At 41.8% G+C, this 27,539-nt stretch overlaps 1 protein-coding gene across 2 annotated transcripts in view; it reads left to right on the top strand.

The window, feature by feature from the left end:
- The first annotated feature begins 22,311 nt into the window (after window positions 1-22,311).
- WLS (Wnt ligand secretion mediator) overlaps window positions 22,312-27,539 on the top strand; it is an 80,007-nt gene continuing 74,779 nt past the window's right edge. The window contains exon 1 of one of the 2 annotated variants that reach the window (XM_089660754.1): window positions 22,312-22,504. In XM_089660754.1, coding sequence (XP_089516880.1) covers window positions 22,399-22,504 — 106 coding nt within the window. In that variant the 5' untranslated portion in view covers window positions 22,312-22,398. The remainder of the gene's footprint in view (window positions 22,505-27,539) is intronic. The other variant, XM_089660753.1, reaches the window with a different exon arrangement.

Raw genomic sequence — 27,539 nt, 5'->3', positions numbered from 1 at the left:
TCTCAGATAAATTCCTACCGACATCACTGATCTTTTTGGCTATCTGTAAGGAGGAATTTTTTCCAATGACCACAAGTGTATGGAGCATTCTTCCCACTAACTATCACACTAATGTATCATGAATCATAGATTTATTAATTTTTTTTTGCAGGGGTTCCCTGAGACCGGAAAGTTATTTCACAGGTTCCTTTGCGTTGAAAAGGTTGAGAAAGCCTGCTATATGCAGCAAATCTTCAAAACGAGTTACTATCAAGTGTACAGGTTGGCCAGTCTGCCTTTATATAACAACAGCGCCATCTACGGCACACATAACAAGAAGCGCAGTGGAAAATTACAATTTCCCCCAAGACTTTGCTTTTTGTGCTTCTGCATTTGCCTTCAGACAGCCTTGTAATTATTTCTGTCGGGCTCATTGACTGGGAATATTCATGACTTAATTAAAAAGAAGTAAGGACGGGAACCACACATAACAAAGATACCCAGTCTAATTGGTCTGGTTGCTGTCACCAGTCGTTGCCACCGCAAGGTCTCCTCCGCCAACTTTTGCTCATTAGCCCGAAAAACTTATCATTTGCTGCTCTGTTTAATCATAACTGCTCTCCCGCTCCTGTGCGTCCCAGCAGGGGGTTAACACTGGTGTTCCTAATATAACAAAAGAGTCATTTTGCTAGATGGCAAATGTTTGGCAGAGTCTACTCACTGTGTCCTCTTGAAGTCCTGGAAAGAGTCCAGAGCCGTGGAATTCTCTCATCATGCGCAAAGTCAGGTCCGGAATGCTAACAGACCTAAAAAAAAAAAAGGCTTCATGCCGTAATGCAAACATATCACTGTGCATTGCTGCAAAAATTCGCAACATGTTCTACGCCAAAAAAAAAAAAAAAACCCAGATTTTATCTGAACGCAATCATTAGGAAACGGCCTACAGAATTAGGCCAAATCACTGCAGGAATTGCCCGACACTTTTCAATACACCACAGCTGCCAATTTATCATTTTTAGAATAATTTCAAAGGAAGTCAACGCAGCCTAGCTCGTCTCATACAATGCTGTCTCCGAGGACTGCGAAGCGCTATAGACCCAATTGTGATTTGCATATTAAAGTGGAAAATAAATAGATTTCATTCATTTTAAATGCGGCTTCTCAATTAATTATCCCTTTATGAAAAATGTAACTTTCATAAATAATTGATGTGACATAAGTATAACATCAATATATAACATGCTATTCCAGCACAAGTATTTTTTTGGAGTTTATTGTTTTTAAAAATTACCTGAAATTCATTTTTTTATCAAGATAAAACTGAAAATATACAGAACATTGCAAAGGTTTCATTACAGACTCTTGCTTCTGTTCTGTAGATACTGAAAGACGTCATCCCGTGAGTTCCTGATTGCAAATGTGAGGGTTTGCCTGATTATCTGATTAGTCCTAGTAAGAGAAACATTGTATCCGCAGCACCCCTGTATACGTATCTCCTGTGCAGGGGCGGACTGACCATTTGGAAACTCTGGCACTGCCCGAGGGCCCAGGGTCAGTAGGGGGCCCCATGAGATGCCCCTGGTACCTTCTTCATAGGCTTTTTTGAGTTTGGGCAAGGACACAGGGGCCCCATGATCCCCTATTGCCCGGGGGCCCCATGAGTTGTCAGTCCGCCCCTGAATGGGAGACAATACAGCAACAATACAGTTCAATACAAGAGGGATAAGAGGGCCCTGATCCTTGGAGCTTACAATCTAGGAGATTTAAAGGGTAACTCAACTTTCGTGGAAAAAAATACAAATAAAAAAAAATAAAATGCTGCACATGCCATATTGTAATTGAATGTTATTAAAAATGACCTTTCCTATTCAATCTTCAGTGCTGTCATTTTCTGTACAATTCAATGCAATATGGCAACCTGGAGGTGTTCTGTACATCACTGGTCTATGGAACACATCTAGAAATGTCATTTCCAGCTGTATGATTGGTTCACTGATTTTCCCAGAAATTTGCACAAAGAATTTAAAGTGTTACTAAGTTGCGGAGGATTATGTGAAGGATTGCCTCTGAATTAATACCGATAGGACTGATCTGTATTACAATCAGGACTCGTATGCTGTGACCTTCATCTACAAGGTCCTGAACGTCCCACCACGCTGGGTGTGATGAAGTCTACATCACTCTGTGAAACTCTGCAGATGGACGATTAATACTGAAATTTGATATGCTTTTATTTTTCCTTCCCTGGTTCTTCCCCCTCCCTCATCAACATGCCGATTCAATTTTTAAATATAACTGCTCCATTTTTATTAAAGTGTTAGTAAACCCACAACAGTAAAATCAGTCTGTAGATGCAGGAAAGCATGCTTGTTATACTCACTGTGGAACCTAAGGGGTTAATCCTCTGCATTGTGTAAAAAGGCTGTTTGATCCTCTCTTCTCTGATCCTCCTCTTGTTCAAATGTCCACACCTTATCTTCTGATAAGACAGACTGAACCCGTAGCCATTCTGCACATGCTTAGTTTAGTGTGTATCGCTAGAGAGGTTTTTTTTTTCTACTGTCCCCAATCAATTTGCTGATAGTACAGAGCTCTAGGAGTCATTCTGCGCATGCTCAGTTTAGTGTATATGCCTAGAAAGTTTTTTTTTTTCTTGGGAGAGTGCATGTGACCAGCACAGGGCCAATCAGCAATGTCCAGACAGAGGTCAGGGGTTCAGCATCCTCCTAAAGCAAAATGAAAACAACTCCTACAAGCTTTATCCAGTGCTCTGATTGACACTGATAGAAGTCACAAGACTGCTATATATTGCTGATGAGAAAAGGTATTTAGCAGTTTATATTAACTAAAAGAATTGCATTTCCATGTTCTGTGTACTGTGTGGCGTTACCCTTCTAGGGCTGGGCAGAGGATTCCTGATATTTTATCAGAAGCTCTGTGCTGACTTCTAGTAAACCCAGTGAGCTAATCCCTGACATATTTTTGGGACATGTTGGGGTTTATTTACTAAAGGTGGAGAGTTCAAAATCAGACTCCCTTCTGCATAGCCAAACCAATAAGCGTCAAACCTCAGTTCATTCAATTAGGCTTTAGCAATAAAACCTGGAAGCTGATTGGTTTCTATGAAGAAGTGAGCCTGGTTTTGCACTCTTCAGCTTTAGTAAATAAACCCCATTGCACCAAAGCTGATACTCTTGCCATGGTTGCAAGAAAGCAAAATTTGATTTTGGTCATAGCCGACTGCTTTTTTTAATTGAAAGGCCATTTGTGACCTTCAATAAATATTTTTAGAGGTAAACATAGCAAAATTACAGATGTTCATATACTGTAGTATAAAGTCATGTAACAAAAGAAATAAATATATGTATATAAATAATAATAATAATAAGTATTATTATTATTATTATTATTAATAATACTAATTATATATATATATATATATATGTAAATTAAATATATATATACCAAAAGAAATAAATATATGTATATAAATAATAATAATAATAATTATTATTATTATTATTAATACCAATAATATATATATATACTGCATATATATATGTATATATGTAAATGTAAATATATATATACTGTATATACATATATATATGTGTATGTATATATATATATATATATATATACACATGATCTTGTACCTATATGTTTTGTTTTGTTACTTAAAGCTATAAGAACCTCTGTAATTTTTATATTTTCTCCTCTAACAATTCTCAATAAAATCTATTAAAAGTTAACAAAAATGAATGACAGGTCATTTTTGACTTTCAATTAATTTTTATAATTCATTTTAGGTAACAGTAACAAAATAGCAGAGGCTTATATACGTAGCTGTATGTAAAACAATTGGCAGTCAAGTAGCAAAAAATGTAAATATTGTTTACATGATCTTGTACCTATTTTTACATTTTAAATTTCTCCTAAGAAATTCTAAATGGAAATCTATTGAAACTAAACAAAAATGACTGAGAGGTCATGTTAGACTTTCAATAAATTTTTATTGATAATTTTATTAGAGGTAACCAAGAAAATGACAGAGGCTGATATAGTTGTATGTATAGTACAAAATGTAGTGGTTATGTAGCAAAAAAATACGTATAATTACATGATCTTGTACCTTTTTTTTTTGCTTCATGACTGCCAAATATTGTACTTACACAACTGCACTTAATTTTATTAATTTCACATCTTAAAAAATAAAAGTAAAAATCTGTTGAAAGTCAAAAATGATCAGTTTCAATAGCCAGCGATGACAAAAAAAATAAACTTTACTTTCTTGAAACATATAAATAGGGATAGTTGATCAATCTGCACCACATCCCTATTCCAATAGGCAAACGTTAGAGAAGAAAAGGTATGTGGGATGTTAAAGGTGCACAAATTCCCAATGGATAAAACACACAAATATATATACAAATCAATGTATATTATAATGTAATAAAACTTGACTTTTATATATATTTGTGTGTTCATCCTGAGGGAATTTTTGCACCTTTAAAATCCCAAAAACCTTTTCTTCTTTAACTTAAATTTTACTCTTGCAACCATGGCAAGCCTTGGTTTTCAGTACAAATAAATAAATAAATAAATAAATAATTTTGTGCAATGTTTCCATTTCTTAGTGCCTGATCACATCATTGCCTGGCTGTAAAAGTATTTGGAATAGTCCCCCAAAGCATCTACTGCAGCAGGAGAAAAAAAATAGAGCAGGAGAGATTTCTCCTGCATTGGAGCCCATTCAAAATGCAGAGGCCTTATTGAAACACATTGGGGTTGATTTACTAAAACTGGAGGGTGCAAAATCTGGTGCAGCTGTGCATAGAAACCAATCAGCTTCCAGTTATTTTTGTTGTCAAAGCTTATAATGTTACTAAACCCAGGACCCTGCATTCACTATATCTGCTCTCCCCGGTCCCTGCATCCACTATATCTGGTCTCCCCGGACCCTGCACTCACTATATCTGCTCTCCCCGATCCCTGCATTCACTATATCTGGTCTCCCGGACCCTGCATCCACTATATCTGGTCTCCCCAGACCCTGCATTCACTATATCTGGTCTCCCCGGTCCCTGCATTCACTATATCTGGTCTCCCCGGACCCTGCATCCACTATATCTGGTCTCCCCAGACCCTGCATTCACTATATCTGGTCTCCCCGGTCCCTGCATTCACTATATCTGATCTCCCCAGACCCTGCATCCACTATATCTGCTCTCCCCAGACCCTGCATTCACTATATCTGGTCTCCCCAGACCCGCATTCACTATATCTGCTCTCCCCAGACCCTGCATTCACTATATATGGTCTCCCCGGACCCTGCATTCACTATATCCGGTCTCCCTGGACCCTGCATTCACTATATCTAGCCTCCCTGGACCCTGCATCCACTATATCTGGTCTCCCCAGACCCTGCATTCACTATATCTGGTCTCCCCGGACTCTGAATTCACTATATCTGGTCTCCCCGGACTCTGCATTCACTATATCCGCTCTCCCCGGACTCCGAATTCACTATATCTGGTCTCTCTGGACCCTGCATTCACTATATCTGGTCTCCCAGGACCCTGCATCCACTATATCTGGTTTCCCCCAGTACACAGAACATAGAAATGCAATTAGTTTAGTAAATATAAACTGCTAAATACCTTTTCTCATCAGCAGTGTATAGCAGTCTTTTGACTTGTACCAGTGTCCAGCTAAGCACTGGTTAAAGCTTTTAGGAGGAGTTTTCTTTATGCTCTAGGAGGATGTAGAACCCCTGACCGCTGTCTGACCAGTGCTGATTGGCCCTATGCTGATCACATGTACTCCCCCAAGAAAAAAAAACCCTCTAGCGATACACACTAAACTGAGCATGTGCAGAATGGCTACGGGTTCAGTCTGTCTTATCAGGAGACAAGATGTGGACATTTCAACAAGAGGAGGTGCAGAGAAGACAGGATCAAACAACATATTTACACAATGCAGAGGATTAACCCATTAGTTTCCACAGTGAGTATAACAAGCATGGTACACTGCATATACAGACTGATTTTACTGTTGTGGGTTTAGTAACACTTTAATTGAACAAGTTGATGTTAGAAGCCGAATTAAAAAAGAAAAAAGCTCCACTTACAAAAAACACCAAAGTGTCAGCAGCATATCCCACCCAAAATACATTTTGGCAACAATAATCCTAATTAAAAGGTATGCGCTAATAACAAACTTATACAAAGGTGTATATCATCATCCAAAAACATTTAGTGTTTAAAATAAATAATTATAGTGTCCAAAAAATATATATATATATATCTTCAGTGACTTGAACCAATTGTGAAAAATCCACCACCAAAGGAGATTAAATGAACTCACCAGAGCTAATGGCTGGTCAGATTATAAACCAGCAACAGCGCTTGTGCTCTGGGAGCAATGAACCCGATGTACATAGTCGCTGGTTTATAATCTGACCAGCCATTAGCTCTGGTGAGTTCATTTAATCTCCTTTGGTGGTGGATTTTTCACAATTGGTTCAAGTCACTGAAGATATATATATATATTTTTTGGACACTAATTTATGTTTGGACACTATAATTATTTATTTTAAACACTAAATGTTTTTGGATGATGATATACACCTTTGTAGAAGATTGAAATTAGAAGCCAATTGGCTACCATGCACAGCTGCAGCAGGTTTCGCACTCTCCAGATTCAGTAAATCAACCCCAGTGCAATGCAGGATGAAGCTCGTTGGGCCACCGGTGCTACCACAAAGCTTGGACCCTCAGCGATTTTATACTTCCTTTTGTATGGTGCACTGCCTACTTCTTTTATCCCACCCAGATGGAAACATTCTAGCAAGAAACCTTGCTACTGCTTCCATCAGTGCCTTATCACACAAATGTTTTGCTTTCATGACAGCGCCCCTTTAATAGTCTACAATTTGATGGCATTGCTGAAGTGCGTGTCACAACCGTTTTTCTGACACAGTTTCCCGTTTGTCAGTGCAGACACCTCTGACAAGAGAGTCCTCAGCCCGCGTTGCGTAACAATGTGTGCTATAAGTCTCAGACATGATCTCATTGCAGTGCTTCGGATATTTGAGAAAACAGTCATCAATTTCTGCCCTTCGGTAACGTGAGCCAAATTTGCAACAGCATGGAACGCGCTGCATGGAGAAGCCCGGTCAGGAGCCACACACAATGGTCGGCAAACTACAAGTCTAAGCATGCCTCGCAGGTCAGGAGCGAAGACGAGGATGGAAACCCTGCATGCCCCAGGACTGCACACAGGTTCCAGTAATCACCCTGAGACTCTGTGACTGTCAGACATTCTCAGCAGAACATGGGAGTGACTAGGAATCATGGGGGCCCCATAGCAACGTTTTGATCGGGCCCCTGGGTAACTTAATCTGTAGCAGCTGGCAGCGTCCACTGTGACAATACTGTCATTGCTCTTAATATAAAACTTGTCTAAATCAAAGAGAGACAGAAGAACATTCCGCATAGTCAGAACACACATTACAAGGGAGCAGCACTTTGGATACAAGTTACAGTTGTAGTAATAATAATCATCAAAATGCTACTTTACTATATAACAAAATAATTCTTGTTTTTCCACACAATTACTCTACAACCCTAAAGCCCCGTACACACGATGAGAATATCGGACGAACGATCGCCCGTTTATTTCGCCTGCTAGTCTCACATCGAAAGTGAAAACGTTACTAAAGATAGGAAAATTCTCCTATGAAAGAAAAGAAAATCGAAAGTGATGTCATGTATTGTATTGTATTTTTGGACGACTACTGTACTGATTAAAGGAAAATCGTACAACCTGGTATCGTATGAGAAAAATTTTCGGATATTGTCGCACTAATTGTCCTGATCGGCTCTCGAAAGCTGTGTACTAACGATCCGATTATCAGATGATCAGTCCTCATATGAAAATTTTCGGACGATTTTCTTATAGTGTGTACGGGGCATAAGACTCCATGTACACGGGACACTTCTGAATGATGGAAACTGACTGCTGGAAAACGTAGGTTAAAAAAGGTCAGTTTAGCCGCGTTTGCATACCACGTCTATGAGCATTTGCGTTTAGAAGTGTTTTTTAACCACTTGCCGTCCGCCTGCTGTTTATAAACGGCAGGGCGGTGGCACTCCAGGGGCGGGTTGCCGTTCATAAACGGCACCCGCCTTTTCTAGCTGTGTGCACTCCCTTGGAGTGCGCAGCACCGCGATCCGGTGCCCGCTGTGTCCTCCGGACACAGTGAAACACCGATCGTCGGACAGGACCTCTGTATGAGGTCCCGTTCATGTGATCACTGATTGGCCAATCAGTGATCACATGCAAAGTAGTAAGCAAGATGTCACTTGTGACATCATTGCTTACTACGTGTGAAATCTGTGAATGATCACAGAGGTCACATGGTACAAGGCTATTCACAAAAGCCTTGTACCATGTGACAAGCTGTGACCAATCACAGCTCACTCAGTATTTCTCAATGGCTGCAAGAATGCAGACAGGGAGAAAGAGAAATGATTGCTTTTACATCCTATATGGGTGTAAAAGCAATCACTGTAGAAAAAAAAAACAAAAAGCTTCATCACCCCCCACAAGTAGTACAGTGTCACCATGGTGACACTGTACTGCTAGGGTGACAGTATGTGAAAAAAAAACATAAATAATAATATAAAAAAAAAATGTAAAAAAAATGTTTAAAAATTATAATTTTTGGTTATAAACTAATTTGGCTTGTTTTTTTTTTTTTACTAAAAATATAACTGAATACCTTTTGGCCAAGATTTATGATGAAAGATTATTTATTTGCAAAATTTTATAAGAAAAAAACTTTTTTTCAAAATTTTTGGACTTTTTCGTTTACATAACAAAAAAAATTAAAATCCCAGTGGTGAATAAATACCACCAAAATAAAGCTTTATCTGTCTCAAAAAAAAATGGTAAAAAATTCATATGGGTACAGTGTTGCATGACCGCGTGATTGTCATTCAAAGTGTGATAGCGCTGAAAGCTGAAAATTGCCCTGGACAGGAAGGGGGTAAAAGTGTCTGGACAGGAAGTGGTTAAAGATAACCTCAGGAAACCTTCCCAGAATGCACTGAAATACAGTAAAAAATTAACTATTTCAGACATTTTGAGAGAAATAGAGAGAGCAGAAGCAGAGAGAGCAGTATGTGTTGAGATTAGCTGTCTTTTTTTTGTGGTGTTTGGATGTGTTCCGGTTCATTTCTGTGCAGAAATTATTGCAGCAGAGTCTAACATATTTTCTTTCATGTGAAATCTCAAAGTATGGTGTACCGGGTCCATTTGAGTACCGGGAAAAATGGGAAAATGCTTTGCATGCATTTTTCATGATGAAAAGAGGCTCTGGACAGAATCTGGAAATGGAAGAGTTATAAAAATGTTCCAAATGCTAACATAAACAAGGTTAGCCGCGTTTACAAGCGTTTGAAACGCTGCTAAAATCTACTCCTGAACACAAGTTTGGTGCGTTCAAAAAAAACGACTAAACTCAACTGCCTGTAAACGACGATAAACGACAATGTGTACATGGACACATAGGAAAACATTATAGAGAGTTCAGGGGCTGCTGAAAAAAATGCAGAAAAGCTGCTGAACGTCAGTTTATCAGCTGCAGTGTACATGGAGCCTAATACAAACACAAAAAGTGGAACTATACATATATATATATATATTATATACATTATAAATTATATACAGTCCAGCGGTGCGGTGTCTAGGGGCTCCCTAATATTTTTGACTGGTCTTCTTTTGAAAAAAAAAACAAGACTAGAAGATGGGATTTTGAAGATGCATAAAAATAGACAAACAGATATATTTAAAATAGGTTTTTCTCCAATTTATTACAAAGAAATGATATGTAATACAAGTAAGTACAGTAAATCTTGCCAGGCCAAGCCTGTCATGAATGTCAAGATTTACTGTACTTACTTGTACTCCATATCATTTCTTTGTAATAAATTGGAGAAAAACCTATTTTAAATATATCTGTTTGTCTATTTTTATGCACTTTCAGCCCTGGTTCATACTGATGTGGTGCAGAATTCACATCGCTTTCTGTGCGAATTCTGTACTGCATCAGAATCGCACCCCATTCATGCAAACCGCTGCAGGTGTGTATGTTAACAACACCCTGAAAGCAGTCTGCAAAACGCGGTGCGATGTGCAGAATTGGATCGCATAGGTGTGAATACCCATGCGATCCGATTCTAGTGCAGACCCAAAAAAAGGGTCCTGCACCTTTTTGGTGTGGGTGCAGTGCGATTAGAGCCATACAAAATGTATGACTCCGATTGCACCGCACACAAATCGCATGTGATCTGTGCAGGAATGCGGTGCGGTTCCTGTGTGAATCACATGCGATGTACTGCACCGCATATATGTGAACCCGGGCTTGAAATCCAATATTCTACTTTTCTTGGTTTAATTCTACTGGGGATGTGGTGCAATATGTGGATGGTCAACCACTCGTCATTTTACCAATTTCTTTTGAAAAAAGCCCGGTGAGGCATGACAAGGTGTTGTCAGGCATATTGTAACCGGGCTTTTTTTGTGACATTGGTGCAGTAAAGGCTTCTTTTTGGCAACTCGACTATGCAGCTCATTTTTGCTTATGTATCGTTGTATTGTGCTTTTTGAAACAACCACACCGTCTTTTTCCAGAGCAGCCCGCAGTTACCTGTGGGTCATTCTTTGTTTCCGAACAATTCTTTTGGCAGTTGTGGCTGCAACCTGTCTTGGTGTACCTGACCTTGGTTTGGAATCAAGAGATCTCTGAACGTTCCACTTCTTAATAAGTGATTGAACAGTACTGACTGGCATATTAAAGGATCTGGACATCTTTTTAGATCATTTTCCAGCTTCCCCCATCCTCTGGAACTCTCTACCCCAATTTATCAGACTATCGCCTACTCTGCTCAATTTTAGGCGATCTCTGAAAACGTATCTCTCAGGGAAGCCTATCCTGCCCTCTGCTAATAATGGAATCTTCTACTCTTCCAACCAGTCCATCCCCCACAGTTACTACCTTTTGTACCACTAGCCCCTCCCTCTTAAGGTTGTAAGCTCCAAGGAGCAGGGCCCTCCTAACCCTCTTGTATTGAACTCTATTATTGCTGTATTGTCTCCCGTTATATTGTAAAGCGCTGAGCAAACTGTTGCCACGATATAAATCCTGAATAATAATAATCTTTATTAAGTTCCATTATCTTGTCATGCAGGTCTTTTGACAGTTCTTTTCTGCTCCCCATGGCTCAGTATCCAGCCTGCTCAGTGCATCCATTGTGAGAATGAACAAACTCATCAACTTTTTTATACACAGACACTAATTGCAATTTAAAAGTCACAGATGTGGGAAATTAACCTGTGTGTCTGTACGAAGGCCAAACATTCCAGGGGATGGAAACTTTTGATCCGGGCCATTTGGGTGATTTTTGTTATCATTATGATTTAAAAAGGAGCCAAACAACTAGTTGATAATAAATGGCTTCATATGATCACCATCTTTGAATAAAATTTCACGATTTCTGCCGGGGTATGCACACCATACCGAGGTTGCAAAAGCAGACCACTCCTGAAAATGCCAGTTAAAGTGGAAATAAACTCTGCAAATAAATAAATATGGGTCCATGCAGCCATATGCAGCGCATACCAGCACATTATGACAGACTTACCTGTCAAACAGATCCCTCCAGAGCTGGGGCGGACTGACCATTTGGAAACTCGGGCACTGCCTGAGGGCCCGGGGTCAGTAGGGGGCCCCATGAGATGTCCCTGGTACCTTTTTCATAGGCTTTTCTGAGTTTGGGCAAAGACACAGGGGCCCCATGATCCCCTATTGCCCGGGGGCCCCATGAGTTGTCAGTCCGCCCCTGCTCCAGAGCCATGCTGTCACTGTTCCTGCTGATACCAGGTGCTTCTATCTTTAACAGGCAGAAGGGTCAGTCGCACACCGGAGGATTGATGAATATGGTGTATATTTATTGATCCATAGGACACACAAAACACCAGGATATGAAGACAGGACCTGTTAACGCGTTTCACATGATCTCATACTTAATCATAAGAAAGAAAACAACAAAAGTGCTCTCTTATATAGGCGTTAGTTAATAAAGAACTCCTAATCAGCACTCCTGAATCCTGAGGATACGCCTACATTGTAACAAGACATATAAAACCATTGTATCAAAAACAGTGATATCAGAGAACAACAAGGAAGGAAGAAAAAAAAAAAGCAAAGTGGAATAAAAAGAGAAACAAAGAAAGAGAAAAAGAATAATGAATAAAAATAAATATAAATGAAAAGTACAATGAAAAATGAAATAACATACACAAACATAGATAAAAGCAAGTAAATATCCCAAGAAGATATGGGCTGAGAAGCCACATTTTTAAATGATCAAAATTTAAATAATAATATATACAAAAAACGCATGTTTACTTGGGATAAAAGTACAAAGAAAAAAAATCACCAGTGGGCGGGTGCCATCAGCTCTAATGGCATGTCGCCCGCACTGGAAAATGCAACCGTACTGGGAACCGAGGTTCCCATGCGGGTTGCTTTTTCAGAAGAAGTGCAGGGACTTCTTCCCTGCGTGTCACTGGGCACGGGAGTCCATTCAAATGAATGGGCTCTCATGCATGCGCAAAACGCGGCCCGCATGGCCGCATATATGAGAACCAAGGCTTAATCCTCTGGTTTTATTACTTGGAATCCCTGACCCTAAACACGTATGAAGAGGAGTTGTTCAGTCTTCATAGGGACTTCCCTGATACTTGTTCACCTGTGGTTTAGACCAGCCTTTCTCAACCAGGGTGCCTAGGCACCCTGGGTGCCTTGAAGTTTCTTCAGGGGTGCCTTGGCAAAATTTCTAAAAATTGCCCCAAACTTGTATACAAGCCAGTGAGTGGATCAAGCCTGCCTTTTAGTTACAAAAAGTCACACGTTTTCATTGTGCACAATTATGACCTTCTAGCCACCGGCGTCCTGACAACCAATGACATCAGTTGATAAGGAGGATGTCGGTTGCTTGCACACCATCCTAGTTTGACCCTCCCCTGCCCCTCTCTGTCAGTGCTGTGGTCACATTCGTTCAGTGATGGAGAAAAACTGAGGGAGAAGAGAAACATAGGCATACAAGTCAGTACCAGTGTGCAAAAGTGTATTTGCTTTGGAAGAGTAAATCACCTCTAACTTTGGGTGTCCTATGTGTGTGGATGTTGCTGCAATATAGAAAACTATTAGAATAGTTTTTAAAATTTTAGCATTTGTTGCCCTTTTAAAATTATGGACAGTCTTGAGGCACCCCATTTTTAGAATGGGGTGCCTTAAGACTGTCCATCATTTTAAAGGGCGGCTCAGGACTGTCCATCATTTTAAAGGGCTGCTCAGGACTGTCCATCATTTTAAAGGGCGGCTCAGGACTGTCCATCATTTAAAGGGCGGCTCAGGACTGTCCATCAGTTTAAAGGGTGCCTTGACTGAAAAGAGGTTGAGAAACACCGGTTTAGACGACTACTATTTCCAGAAGGAGCTTAGCCTGATGGCGCTACACTTGTCCTCTGAGAAGGAATTGCTTTTTGCTGGGATTTAAAGTGCCATACACATGGATTTTATGTAAGTGCAGTTTTAAGTGTTTTTTTACCTAATAAATACGGTGTTACGCTATGGGAGCAGGGGCGGACTGACCATTTGGAAACTCGGGCACTGCTCGAGGGCCTGGGGTCAGTAGGGGGCCCCATGAGATGCCCCTGGTACCTTTTTCATAGGCTTTTTTTGAGTTTGGGAAAGGACACAGGGGCCCCATGATCCCCTATTGCCCGGGGGGCCCCATGAGTTGTCAGTCCGCCCCTGTATGGAAGTTTCCCGTTGATGTTTTACAGTGGTGGAGGAGTACTGTGGAGGTTCTGGAGGAATTTTTGCAAATGATTGGTCTAGATCAGTGGTGGGCAACCTTTTTTTTCAACTGAGCCAAATCTCGCCAAAACCACAATTGAAATTTATTTTGAGAGCCACATTTTTAAAACTGAAAATACATCTCCCATATAGTAATTCATCCCCCATAGTAATTCATCCCCCATAGAGTAATTCATCCCCCATATAGTAATTCATCCCCCATAGTAATTCATCCCCCATAGCAATTCATCCCCCATATAGCAATTCATCCCCCATAGCAATTCATCCCCCATATAGTAATTCATCCCCCATAGTAATTCATCCCCCATATTAATTCATCCCCCATAGTAATTCATCCCCCATAGTAATTCATCCCCCATATAGTAATTCATCCCCCCCATAGTAATTCATCTCCCATATAGTAATTCATCCCCCATATAGTAATTCATCCCCCATATAGTAATTCATCCCCAATAGTAATTCATCCCCCATATAGTAATTCATCCCCCATATAGTAATTCATCCCCCATATAGTAATTCATCTCCCATATAGTAAGTCCCCCCCCCCATATAGTAAGTCCCCCCCCATATAGTAAGTCCCCCCCATATAGTAAGTCCCCCCCATATAGTAATTCATCCCCCATATAGTAAGTCCCCCCCCCCCATATAGTAATTCATCCCCCATATAGTAAGTCCCCCCCCATATAGTAAGTCCCCCATATAGTAATTCATCCCCCATATAGTAAGTCCCCCCTGTGTCAATTCACTTACCTTTGCTCCGCGCGTTCCTCTCGTCGTGCTTCCCGCGCCGTTCTGGTCTTCAGGGCGGACTGTGAGAGGAGAGGAGTTCGTCACGCTGCCCCGCCTACATCCTGGCTGCCCCGCCTACATCCTGACAGCTGCAGAGTCCTGACTTTTGGGGCGGCCGCCCGAGAGGAGGGAGGGGAGCGGGCGGCCGTCCGAGAGGAGGGAGGGGAGGGGAGGTGAGGGGGCGGCCGCCCGGCACACGCCCGTCCGGGGGGAGGGAGGGGAGCGGGTGCCCGGCACACAGAGCCGCATTTAAGCTTGTAAAGAGCTGCATGTGGCTCGCGAGCCGCGGCTTGCCGACCACTGGTCTAGATAGAGGTGTCTCCACCTATGCAGTCCGCGGTTAGCGTGTAGAGGTATCAAGACCACACAGACGGCCAACTTTCTGCAGGAGAGCGCTACAACATCTCATGCGATATTTGACCTACCATTCCAGGGGGTCAATTATCTGTGGTGAGTGGGGGTCTGGAGGGGGGAGCACTAATTGGAACACTTCGCACAGAGATTTGCTATGGATAACAAGATTAACTATTGTATCACTTAGTATTCACATTGGATGCCAATGGGGATTTTTTGGAATTTCTTATGTTTGCATAATTATTGGGACTTTAATATATGTACACATTGGTTTCAAAGGCACTGTATACACAGTTTGATCGTATTGTATATTTGTAATTGTTAGCACTATTTTCATTTGAACACGTTGAATATACATATTTGTTTTTGTTTTGTCAGCCAACAGAGCATGGAATCATATGCACATTTGTAGGGACCCTTTATGCAGTAAGGTGTTTATTTATCCACAATTTTTTTTAGTAGAGGCAGAGGAGCAACTTTTATATTTGAACTTACACATTTGTGGTTTTGCTAGCAGCGGGCAGTCTGACTGATTAGGCTGGCCATACACTTACAATTTTCTGTCCAATTTCCTTTAGATTTACCTTCAACTATGTAGTGCAGGAAATAATAGAGAAGATGGGACTTTCAGGGTGCATAGATATGAATACCACACATTAAAAGTTAAATAATTTTTATTTCGTATTTTGGTAAAAAAACAGAAGAAAGGAAAAAATACAAAAACATAAAAACAATTTCAATTCTAAGAATACCAACTGAGATTCAAACTTGGGTGTCCGTTTATGACACACAGAATAGCTGCAATTCAGAGAATCTCAGCTATTCTCTGGTCATTCACAGTTTATGACACCCAGGAGAACTGTTCAGCTCTTCACTGGAGATCTGTGTTCTCCCTCCAGATTCTCCAGCCCAGAGCTGGAGAATTGGAGGGACCGCAAACTAAGCAGAGATAATTTACCTCTGCTTAGTAAACTGATCTTTTACTGTAATCTCGCGAGATTATAATAAAATCAGCCGTTTTCCAGCGTTTGTAGACCGTTCTCCCTTCGTTTGGAGAACTGATCTACATATGCTTCATAAACAGCATTCACAGGAGAACTGTGTTCTCCGAGAATTCCAAAGAACTGAGCAGCGATCATTTACTGCTGGTTCATAAACGGACACCTTGGTTAGGTAAATGTAGTATACTCCCTACATGTTTCGCCCTCACAGGCTTCTTCAGGGAAGATTTTTTGAGGAAATTTCTACCGCCAAGGCAATCTAAAAGTATATCAAAGGAAAACTGTTCAATTACCAAACAACTTTAATATATCCAATACAAGGTAGTTAATCAAATATATATACACATATATATGGGACTCAATGGCTCACCCTGGATGTGAAAGCTCACGGAGCTAGAAGAAAATTACCTAAAAAAATCTTAATCAAAACAGTTGTAGAGGATATAATGGGCATCAGCTATCATCTAGGCACAATGGGATAAACAAAAAAAGATTAATTAAATTTAACGGAAGATATGAAGAGATCATAATTCAATAGGTTGAGATAAACTATGTAGTGCAGGAGCCTGCCTAATTGGATACAATTGAAAATGTTGTTAGGTTTGACCTCCTATTATATGTTTTTTGGTAAATAAAACCAAAAATCTCAAGAAAAAATTGTATTAGTATGGCCAGCCTCACGCCGGGTACACACAATTAGAAAATCGTATGAAAAATTTTGCGGAACCACTGATCGAACGATTTTCTCTTCGTTGAGGAGCAGGATGTTTTAACCGATAATGATATTGTGAACGAAAAAATCCAGTTGAACAACAGTGAAAAATGTTGTCGTTTTGCATACGAACGACCAATTTTCTATGCGGCAGTATGACGGTCGTACGGAAAAAATCTATCAAGCACTATCACGCATGAGGGGAAACAGAAAATGACCCGGATGTTTATGTCCAAGGAATCTTCGTAAACACGAACGAAAAATCCAAATGTTAAAAGAAGATTGGCCTAATGAGATAATGAAACCAGAATTCTGCAGATTATATTTTATGTATCACTATTTATGTATATAGGTCATGTAATAAACTATATTATACTCATTGCTGTTAATCGTTGTGTATGTCGCTCGTTCTGGCCAGAAGGGCGTGGCTACAAGGTCACACGCACTCCGCATCACTTCCACTTGTACGGAAGACGTCAACACTACATATTGCCCGACTAGCGATTTTTTAGATTGGTTAATGTGGGTCACGATTTCGACCAACGAACGAAAGCCTCTCGGTCCTCAGATGACCGATTGGTCAATTTTCTAATCGTGTATTCCCACCTTAACCTCCCTGGCGGTTTTCCCGAGTGTAGCTCGAGGTAAAATTTCAATACCAAGAGCGGGAACCCCGAGCTACACTCAGGCTTACCATGCGGCGTTCTCCGGGGGTCCCTGCAGCACTTACCTTGTCCTTCGCTCCCGCGATGTGTCCCCTGCAGCGTCCCCGGCCATCTCCTCCGGCCGATGCCGGCATCTGGCTTCCGTGTTCCGGTCCCTGTGACGTCGGGACGTACGGGCGCCAGAACCGGCGGGAAGTTTGAAATTTTTTAAAAATGTCATTTTTGCGGTCATTGCTGTTTCAATGCATTTCACATACATTTTGTCCCGAGTGCTTTGTCCTGTGCCCTGCCTGCATTTTGACTGTTCTTTCTGCCTGGAAACTTAGAAAAGTCCATGGCGTCCAAAAAGCGTCCCTTTACGTCAAAAGCGGTTTTAGAACAGCGATAGTAAATCAGAACCACTTGCAGAATTGAGTGATAATGATTCGTGGGGGAAATTCATCATCAGACACTGAAAACGATTTTGCGACTTTGCTCAGTGATGTGCGAATTTGCCTCTGTATTTCAAATTTCAGTGTTTTTGGTTTGATTATATTATTGAATTAAATTTATTACTATTATATTATTATTTTTTAGGATTATTTATTAAATTATAATTTATGATTTCGTGTTTCAAGTTTTATCATATCCGGGATGTTTACTAGACTCTTGTTCGGACAGATTTCAGTGAATTATTCCTAAAAATTACAGCCTACAATAAAAAACTACATATTTCCATGCAAAAAAAATGGTACCGCTTTCAGCACAAAAAATCGGAAAGAATCATACCGCCGAGGAGGTTAAGGCTAGCCATACACTTACAATTTTCTTACAAATCTCTGTCCAATTTCCTTTAGATTTACCTTCAGCTATGTAGTGCAAGGGTCTGCCCGATTGGATACAATTGAAAGTGTTGTTTAGGTTTGACCTCTAATATGGCTTTTGGTAAATCTAAAGAAAAATTCTCAAGAAAATTGTATAATGTACGGCCAACATTACATATTCTTACTGAGCTGGCTGAATCACACTCTGGTTTCCTATACTTCTACTCCAACAGCTAAATCTACCACCCTAATTCCAGATTCTGCTGCAGAGACGTTTGACATGATTGGGCAAGTTCACGGCGATGCTGCAATGAGTCATTTGAGGCGTTTTGAGTGGCACACGCTCTTCAAGAGCAGAAGAACATCACTGGAAGACCTTCAACAAGCTCAATCCCTGAAAATATTGAAACCATTTGGCAAATTGTGCATGACGATCATCGGAGAACAATCCACAACACAGTCGATGTGTCATGCAGAACAGTCCAGGCAATCCTCATGTCTGATTTGAACATGCACTGTGTTGCTGCTAAGTTTGTCTCTGACCACCCACCTTACTCGCCAGATTTGGCTCCTGCAGAAAAATGAAGATCCAGCTCAATGTTCGCCGTTTTGACAATGCGGAGATCCAGAGCAAATAGCAGAAGGTGACACGCTTCGAAAGGAAGACTCCCAGAAGTGGCAGGAACGCTGGGAGTGCAGTATTTCTGTGCAAGGGGACTATTTTGAAGGCAATAGTGTATAAACGTAGCTAAATAAAGTACTTTCTCGTAAACAGTCTTGAAGCTTTTTTATACACCTCGTGTCATGTGTTCAGACTTCTGTATTTGACCATCACTGCACATAGTCAAAGATGTCATTGAGAGGGCTGTTAGCCACTGAGGTGGGTCATCTATGTGGCCACCTTTGGCCTCCTTACACCTTCCATTTCAATTTTTTCTTTTGGTTTTCAAAAGGTGAGATATCAAAACAGTTGTCCACAAAAGAGCTACATAACAGTAGCATTATATGCCAGAGATGAGCAAGAGAGCCAGTGAGAGTTATCCAAAAAAAACAAAAGAAACCTATACTATACAAGGTGGTCCAGCTGTCCACCGAAGGGTGTCCTCCTATGAAGATGTGGCCTCTTACATCCTCTTGAAGGAGAGATGGGTGTCCTCCTATGACGATGTGGCCTCTTACATCTTCTTGAAGGAGAGATGGGTGTCCTCCCAAGAAGATGTGGCCTCTTACATCCTCTTGACACTCTTCTCTGACCAAAGCAGTAGCTGTCAAATCCAGAACTTTGGTTCAGGTACCTTGGTCTTTGGAGTGGAGGCTCCTGGTACAGGTAAAGTGAGTGTGCAAGCAAGGATTTAGGTTTACACAAGGGAAGGTTAGTGTTAGGGATGGAGCTACAATGAGGGTCAATGTAAGAGGTTTTATTGTAGGGTATTCCACTTTCCATTGAAGGTCACCACTGCCGATTACCTTGAGTGAAAAGTTACATAGTTAGTCTGGCTGAAAAAAGACAAACAGTCCACCTAGTTCAACCATTACAAAAAAAAAAAGTGATAATCCTACACCCACAGTTGATCCAGAGGAAGGCAAAAAACCCAGCACAGAATGATCCAATTTGTTCCTGCAGGGGGAAACAAATTCCTTCCTGATCCCCAGAGAGGCAATCAGATATTCCCTGGATCAACTTTACCTATAAAAGTGATATATTATCCACTGGTATTCCACAATCCAATCTAGATGTCTAGTTTTAAATCTTCCAATGTCAGATGCCAATGCTCAACACTTCCAAGGTGAAAAGGAGAAGAAAAAAAAGTGGCTAATAGTGGTTGGTGTTGCCTGTGCTGGTCACTGAAAGTCTCATAGTGGTTGGTGTTCCCTGTGCTGGTCATTGTACATCTCCTAGGTGTTAGTGTTCCCTGTGCCAGTCAGTGTATGTCAGTGTTCCCTGTGCTGGTCCATGGTATGTCAGTGTTCCCTGTGCTGGTCCATGGTATGTCAGTGTTCCCTGTGCTGGTCCATGGTATGTCAGTGTTCCCTGTGCTGGTCAGTATATATCGGTGTTCCCTGGGCTGGTTGGTGTTTCCTGTGTTGATCAGTATGGCTCCTAGGTGTCGCGGGTCTCTGTGTCGGTCAGTGTTCCCTATGCTGGTCGGTGTATGGCTCCTAGGTGTTGGTGTTCCCTATGCTGGTCGGTGTATGGCTCCTAGGTGTTGGTGTTCCCTGTGCTGGTCGGTGAATGGCTCCTAGGTGTTGGTGTTCCCTGTGCTGGTCGGTGTATGGCTCCTAGGTGTTGGTGTTCCCTATGCTGGTCGGTGTATGGCTCCTAGGTGTTGGTGTTCCCTGTGCTGGTCGGTGAATGGCTCCTAGGTGTTGGTGTTCCCTGTGCTGGTCGGTGTATGGCTCCTAGGTGTTGGTGTTCCCTGTGCTGGTCGGTGTATGGCTCCTAGGTGTTGGTGTTCCCTGTGCTGGTCGGTGTATGGCTCCTAGGTGCCGGAGTTCCCTGTGCTGGTCGGTGTATGGCTCCTAGGTGTCGGTGTTCCCTGTGCTGGCCATTGTGTGTCGGTGTTCCCTGTGCTGGCCGGTGTATGGCTCCTAGGTGTTGGTGTTCCCTGTGCTGGTCGGTGTATGGCTCCTAGGTGTTGGTGTTCCCTGTGCTGGCCATTGTGTGTCGGAGTTCCCTGTGCTGGTCGGTGTATGGCTCCTAGGTGTTGGTGTTTCCTGTGCTGGTCGGTGTATGGCTCCTAGGTGTCGGTGTTCCCTGTGCTGGCCATTGTGTGTCGGAGTTCCCTGTGCTGGTCGGTGTATGGCTCCTAGGTGTTGGTGTTCCCTGTGCTGGTCGGTGTATGGCTCCTAGGTGTTGGTGTTCCCTATGCTGGTCGGTGTATGGCTCCTAGGTGTTGGTGTTCCCTGTGCTGGTCGGTGAATGGCTCCTAGGTGTTGGTGTTCCCTGTGCTGGTCGGTGTATGGCTCCTAGGTGTTGGTGTTCCCTGTGCTGGCCGGTGTATGGCTCCTAGGTGTTGGTGTTCCCTATGCTTGTCGGTGTATGGCTCCTAGGTGTTGGTGTTCCCTATGCTTGTCGGTGTATGGCTCCTAGGTGTTGGTGTTCCCTGTGCTGGTCGGTGTATGGCTCCTAGGTGTTGGTGTTCCCTGTGCTGGTCGGTGTATGGCTCCTAGGTGCCGGAGTTCCCTGTGCTGGTCGGTGTATGGCTCCTAGGTGTCGGTGTTCCCTGTGCTGGCCATTGTGTGTCGGTGTTCCCTGTGCTGGCCGGTGTATGGCTCCTAGGTGTTGGTGTTCCCTGTGCTGGTCGGTGTATGGCTCCTAGGTGTTGGTGTTCCCTGTGCTGGTCGGTGTATGGCTCCTAGGTGTTGGTGTTCCCTATGCTTGTCGGTGTATGGCTCCTAGGTGTTGGTGTTCCCTGTGCTGGTCGGTGTATGGCTCCTAGGTGTTGGTGTTCCCTGTGCTGGTCGGTGTATGGCTCCTAGGTGCCGGAGTTCCCTGTGCTGGTCGGTGTATGGCTCCTAGGTGTCGGTGTTCCCTGTGCTGGCCATTGTGTGTCGGTGTTCCCTGTGCTGGCCGGTGTATGGCTCCTAGGTGTTGGTGTTCCCTGTGCTGGTCGGTGTATGGCTCCTAGGTGTTGGTGTTCCCTGTGCTGGTCGGTGTATGGCTCCTAGGTGTCGGAGTTCCCTGTGCTGGTCGGTGTATGGCTCCTAGGTGTTGGTGTTCCCTGTGCTGGTCGGTGTATGGCTCCTAGGTGTTGGTGTTCCCTGTGCTGGCCATTGTGTGTCGGAGTTCCCTGTGCTGGTCGGTGTATGGCTCCTAGGTGTCGGTGTTCCCTGTGCCGGTCGGTGTATGGCTCCTAGGTGTCGGTGTTCCCTGTGCCGGTCGGTGTATGGCTCCTAGGTGTCGGTGTTCCCTGTGCCGGTCGGTGTATGGCTCCTAGGTGTCGGTGTTCCCTGTGCCGGTCGGTGTATGGCACTGCAGCAGTCCTCTATGGACTGGGAGGCAGGCAGGGGAGGTGCAGCGCAGGCCGGGCGGGTCACGTGACGCTGCGGCAGCGGCTCGCCTGCTCTCAGTCTGGAGGTTGCAGCTCCGTCGGCTCCTCTCTCCGGCTCCTCTCTCTGCGCGCGGCTCGGTCGGTCGGCAGCCATGGCGGGGGCGATCATCGAGAACATGAGCACCAAGAAGCTGTGCCTGGTCGGTGGCGTCCTGCTCCTCTTCCAGGTGATGGCATTCCTGGTGGGGGGGCTGATCGGTGAGTGGCGGCTTCCAACAAACTTTTCTCCCCGGGTTCCCCGCTCCCTCCTCGCTCGGCCCCGGGACCTAACCTCCTAAAAACTGGGAACCTCTGCCTGTCCCGGCACGCGGGGGGTTCCCGGGCAGAGCGAAATGCTGCAACTTTCCAAAAAAAATGTAAAAAGTTTACTTTGTAACTTGTGTGAGGTCTTCATCCTGCCTTTGTTGGGGGATCCTCACCAGGAAGGGTGGGCTGCCTTGTGAGCTCCCCCCCCACCCCCCTTCAATGGGAGACTTTACTAAAAACACCCCCAACCTTCATCCAAGGCCCCCCTTATCTACCCCACCCCCCCTGTAGGACCCCTTTTCCTTCCTGTGGACTAGTCGTCTTTAGACCACCTCTTATGTTGTTAAATAACCGAACTCTGCCATGTATATTTTTATTATGATATTTTCTTTCTTTTTTTAAAATCTGTTTTCCTTGTTTGATCTCTACCAGCACTGTACATTGTACCGAGTTCAAATAAAAGGGGTCATTGGAAGACCCCCTGGGGTCACTCAGATCATCGGCGGAGAGTTTATGGGGCTAGGAGACCCCGCTCATTTTTTTTTATTCATAATATATATTTTTTTATATCTATAATATATTGTTTTATATCTATAATATATTGTTTTTTTAAATGTTATGCTTTACAGTGGAGTAAAAAAATTAAACCAAATGGAATGCTTCATTAAATACCTTTTACATGTCTGCATACGTGACAGAGAGAGAGGGGGGCAGGATAGGCACGTTATATTTTCAGTTTTTTTTTAGCTGTTATCACCATCTTTTTTTGTGTCTGTTTTCATGCATTTATTTCCTTATTTATTATGCTTTTTGGCCATAGTTGGTCAAATTGCATATAAAAAAAATTTGATAAAATGATTTTTTTTTTATCAGTTTTTTTATATTTTTAGCAGTTATCACCATCTTTTTGTGTCTGTTTTCATGCATTTATTTCCCTATTTATTATGATTTTTGGCCATAGTTGATCAAATTGCATATAAGAAAATTTGATAAAATGATTCTATTTTTTTTTTTTTAAATCAGATAATTTTTTTTTTTTAAAGAAAAATGTATACATTTACACTTTGAAGACAAGCCTGCCACACAGGGCGCAAGACAAAAACAAAAAATAAAAAAAAGTATCAATAAAGGTTGATTTACCAAATCTGGATAGTGCAAAATCTGGTGCAGAATCTGCATAGAAACTAATCGGCTTTCAGGGTTTTTTTTTTGAAAGCTTAAGGATCAGTTCACACTATAGAAACGCAGTCCAGATGCGTTCTGGATGCGTTTTTGCATGTGCGTTTTTTATGCGTTCCAGTTCATTTTTTTTTCTCCTCTTTTTCTTCAATTTAAATAGGGACATTTGCATTCCAGTGCGGTTTTGGAGTGTTTTTGATGCGTTTTACTGCATTGTAGTACAGTTCTGTGCAGAAAAATGCAGCATATTCTAATTTTTTTTTCTGCAACCGGAACTGCAAGATCTGATGTGAACTATGACATTGACAACCATATCACCTACTTTCTGTGCATTTTGGATGCAGAAAAAAAGCAACTGAAACGCATGGAGTGTGAACAGGTTTTCAATCCTCATGCACACTGGATGTTTTTACAGCGGCTGTTTTTGGCATTTTTTTTTCTACAGCCAGTAAACTCCCCAGCATGTTATGCTTTGTGTCCGTGCAGGTTTTAGGGCCAGTTCACACTCCATGCATTTCAGTTGCTTTTTTTTCTGCATCCAAAATGCACAAAAAGTAGGTTATATTGTTATCAATATTATAGTTCACATCAGTGCTTGCAGTTCCAGTGCGCTCCGGTTGCAGAAAAAAAAAATGTAGAACAGGCTGCATTTTTTTTCTGCATAGAACTGTACTGGAACGTGGTAAAATGTATCGGAACGCATAAAAAATGCACTGGAATGCACATGTCCCTATTTAAATTGAAGAAAAAGAGAAGCAAAAAAAGAACTGGAATGCATGAAAAAAACCGAAACTCATCAAAAATGCACCGGAATGCGTTAAAGGCATCAAAAATGCGCATACGGAAACAAATCTGGACTGTGTTTCTATAGTGTCAACAGCCCTCAATTAGCGTTTTTTGGCTGGAAAAAAACCCCAAAACTAATGAGTTTCTAGAGGAGTTTTTTAGCTTTAAAAATGCTCCAATGCTGAAAAATGTGTTAAAACGCGTCAAACTGGTGTTTTGGGACGTTTTTGTTTTTTTTAGCAAAGAAATTTTTTGTGTGAAGAAAAAAAAAACTCAGCTAAACTGTAATGCAAACATTTAAAAAAAAATGCTGAAAAGACCATACATTGCATTTTGTTGTATGCCGTGTACCTTTAAAACCCAATAAAAAGTTTGAAGAAAAAAATGCTGAAAAACTCACATTTTTAATGTGACTTTTCACAGCTAATCCTACCAGCATTATTAAAGCGCCCCGTGTGCATGGCACCTTATTGAAGAAGCTGAAGTAAATGCCCAGCCATAACCAGTGCTATTTGGGAATTGAAATCGCATCTAATGAATGTAAATTTCAGCATCTTAACATTTACAATTTGCTGCAGCGTGATTCCTAAAGTAGTTCTTGAGTTCATTTTTCTGCAGTTTTGTTGCGATTTCACATACCTAGAAGACAATGGAAATCGCGCTGCAAATTCCAAGAAATCGTTGAAAATCTTCACAAGCAGCAATAAAGTCTTCAGAAATCGCATTGAAATTGCACACAAATCGTGTGATTTTAAATCGCAACGCTGTGACCAGTAACTTAAGGTGGGAATACACGATTAGAAAATCGACCGATCGGTCATCCGACGACCAAGAGGCGATTGTTCGTTGGTCAAAATTGTGGCCCGCATTAACCAATCTAAAAAAATCGTTCGTCGGGCAATACGTAGTGTTGACGTCTTCTGTACAAGTGGAAGTGATGCGGTGTGCGTGTGACCTTGTAGCCACGCCCTTCCGGCCAGAACGATCGATATACACAACGATTACCAGCAATGAGTATAATATCATTTATTACATTATCTATATACATTATTATTATTATACAGTATTTATAAAGCGCCAATAGTTCGCTCAGCGCTGTACATTACAAAGGGGGACAGAACATGTGACAGAACAATACCAATACAATGCAAAACATGAGAGGATTGAGGGCCCTGCTCTTTGGAGCTTACAATCTAGGAGGGAGGGGATGGTGGCACAGGAGGAGATAGCTGTGGGGGATGGAGTGGTAGGAAGAGTGGAGGAGGTCGGCAAGTTAGCAGGGGGTGGGGTAGGCTTCCCTGAAGAGATGGGTTTTCAGGGTGCGCCTAAAGGAGAGGAGAGTCGGTGATAATCTGATGGATTGGAGTAGGGAGTTCCAGAGGATGGGTGACACCCTGGAGAAGTCCTGGAGGCGGGCATGGGAGGAGGAGACCAGGGAACTAGAGAGAAGGAGGTCTTGTGAGGAGCGGAGTGTGCGTGTTGGGCGGTACTTGGATATTAGGTCAGTGATGTAGTTCGGGGCAGTATGGTGGACGGCTTTGTACTATTTATATACATAAATAGTGATACATAAAATATAATCTGCACAATTCTGGTTTCATTATCTCATTAGGCCAATCTATAACATTTGGATTGTTCATTCATCTTTACGAAGATTCGTTGGACATAAACATCCGAGTCATCTTCTGTTTCCGTTCATGCATGATCGCGCTTGATAGTTTTTCTTTTTCGTACGACCGTCATACCATCGTATGCGTATGTTTGTATGCGAAATGACAACATTTTTCTCTGTTGTTCAACCGGATTTTTTTTATTCATAATATCGTTATCGGTTAAAACATCCTGCTCCTCAACGAAGAGAAAATCGTTCGATCAGTGGTTCCGCAAATTTTTTTCGGACGATTTTCTTATCGTGTGTACGGGGCATTAGAAGCTGATTGGCTACCATGCACAGCTGCAGCAGATTTTGCACTCTCCAGTTTTAGTAAATCATCCCTATGTTATTTAAATCAGAGTAAAAGGAATCTATTGGGAATAATCATCTAGAAGAAAAAAAAAACGTATCGGGAACCAACAAAAATTAAAATAATTATTCAGATATGTTTTCGGTTTGCATACCTGGCGTAGAAAAGCTGGATATTTTTGTTCTTGATTTTAATGCATTCTTATGTAGTATTATACAGTATGTATATGTAGTAGTATTATTATTATACAGGATTTATATATTATTATTATACAGGATTTATATATTATTATTATACAGGATTTATATGGCGCCAACAGTTTGCTCAGCGCTTTACAATATAACGGGAGGCAATACAGCAACAATACAGTTCAATACAAGAGGGATAGGCGGGCCCTGATCCTGGGAGCTTACAATCTAAGAGGTATATACAGTATATGTAGTATATACAGGATTTATACAGCGCCAACAGTGTGCGCGGCGCTTTACAGAATAAAAAGGAGACGGTACTGTTACAATACTATTCAAGACAAGTGGGTTGGCGTGCCCTGGTCAAGAGAGCTTACAATCTATTTATTGTTCTTACACTTTTTTTATTGATGCTGGAAGGATTTGGCAGTTTGTGTTGTTTTTGTTTGTTATGTTGCTGACCTTTGATGCTAGTTTATAGTAAACACAGACTGCAACTATGTTGCAATTTTTATTCATTCTTGCCAAATATTTAGTAAAATTGTTTGTCTTAAAATAGTGACCAGAAATATTTGTACTGAACTTCTGTAATGTTGAAGAGGCTTGTTTCCTTTTCCCCTTTATTAATATTTCTTTTTAAAGGCAAATTTGTCTTTATTAAGTTTTAACTACTGGGTATACAGAAAGGGACCAGCAATTACATACACATACGGCAATTATCAGGCTCATACAGAAGATGAGCCAAGAGATCACTGTAGTCAGTGAATATCACCAGCCAAATGAGAGATATAACATATTTCTTTAAAAAAATCTTTTTGTTTCACTGCATACAACATGTTAATATTGAATTAAGGTATTTTTTTTGTTTGT

This window comes from Staurois parvus, unplaced genomic scaffold, assembly GCF_062004578.1.
Source record: "Staurois parvus isolate SC_StPar_1 unplaced genomic scaffold, SC_StPar_1.0 ptg001270l, whole genome shotgun sequence".
NCBI lineage: Eukaryota > Metazoa > Chordata > Amphibia > Anura > Ranidae > Staurois > Staurois parvus.
The sequence above is the reverse complement of the archived record's forward strand: the minus strand, read 5'-3'. Positions and strand labels throughout refer to the sequence as shown.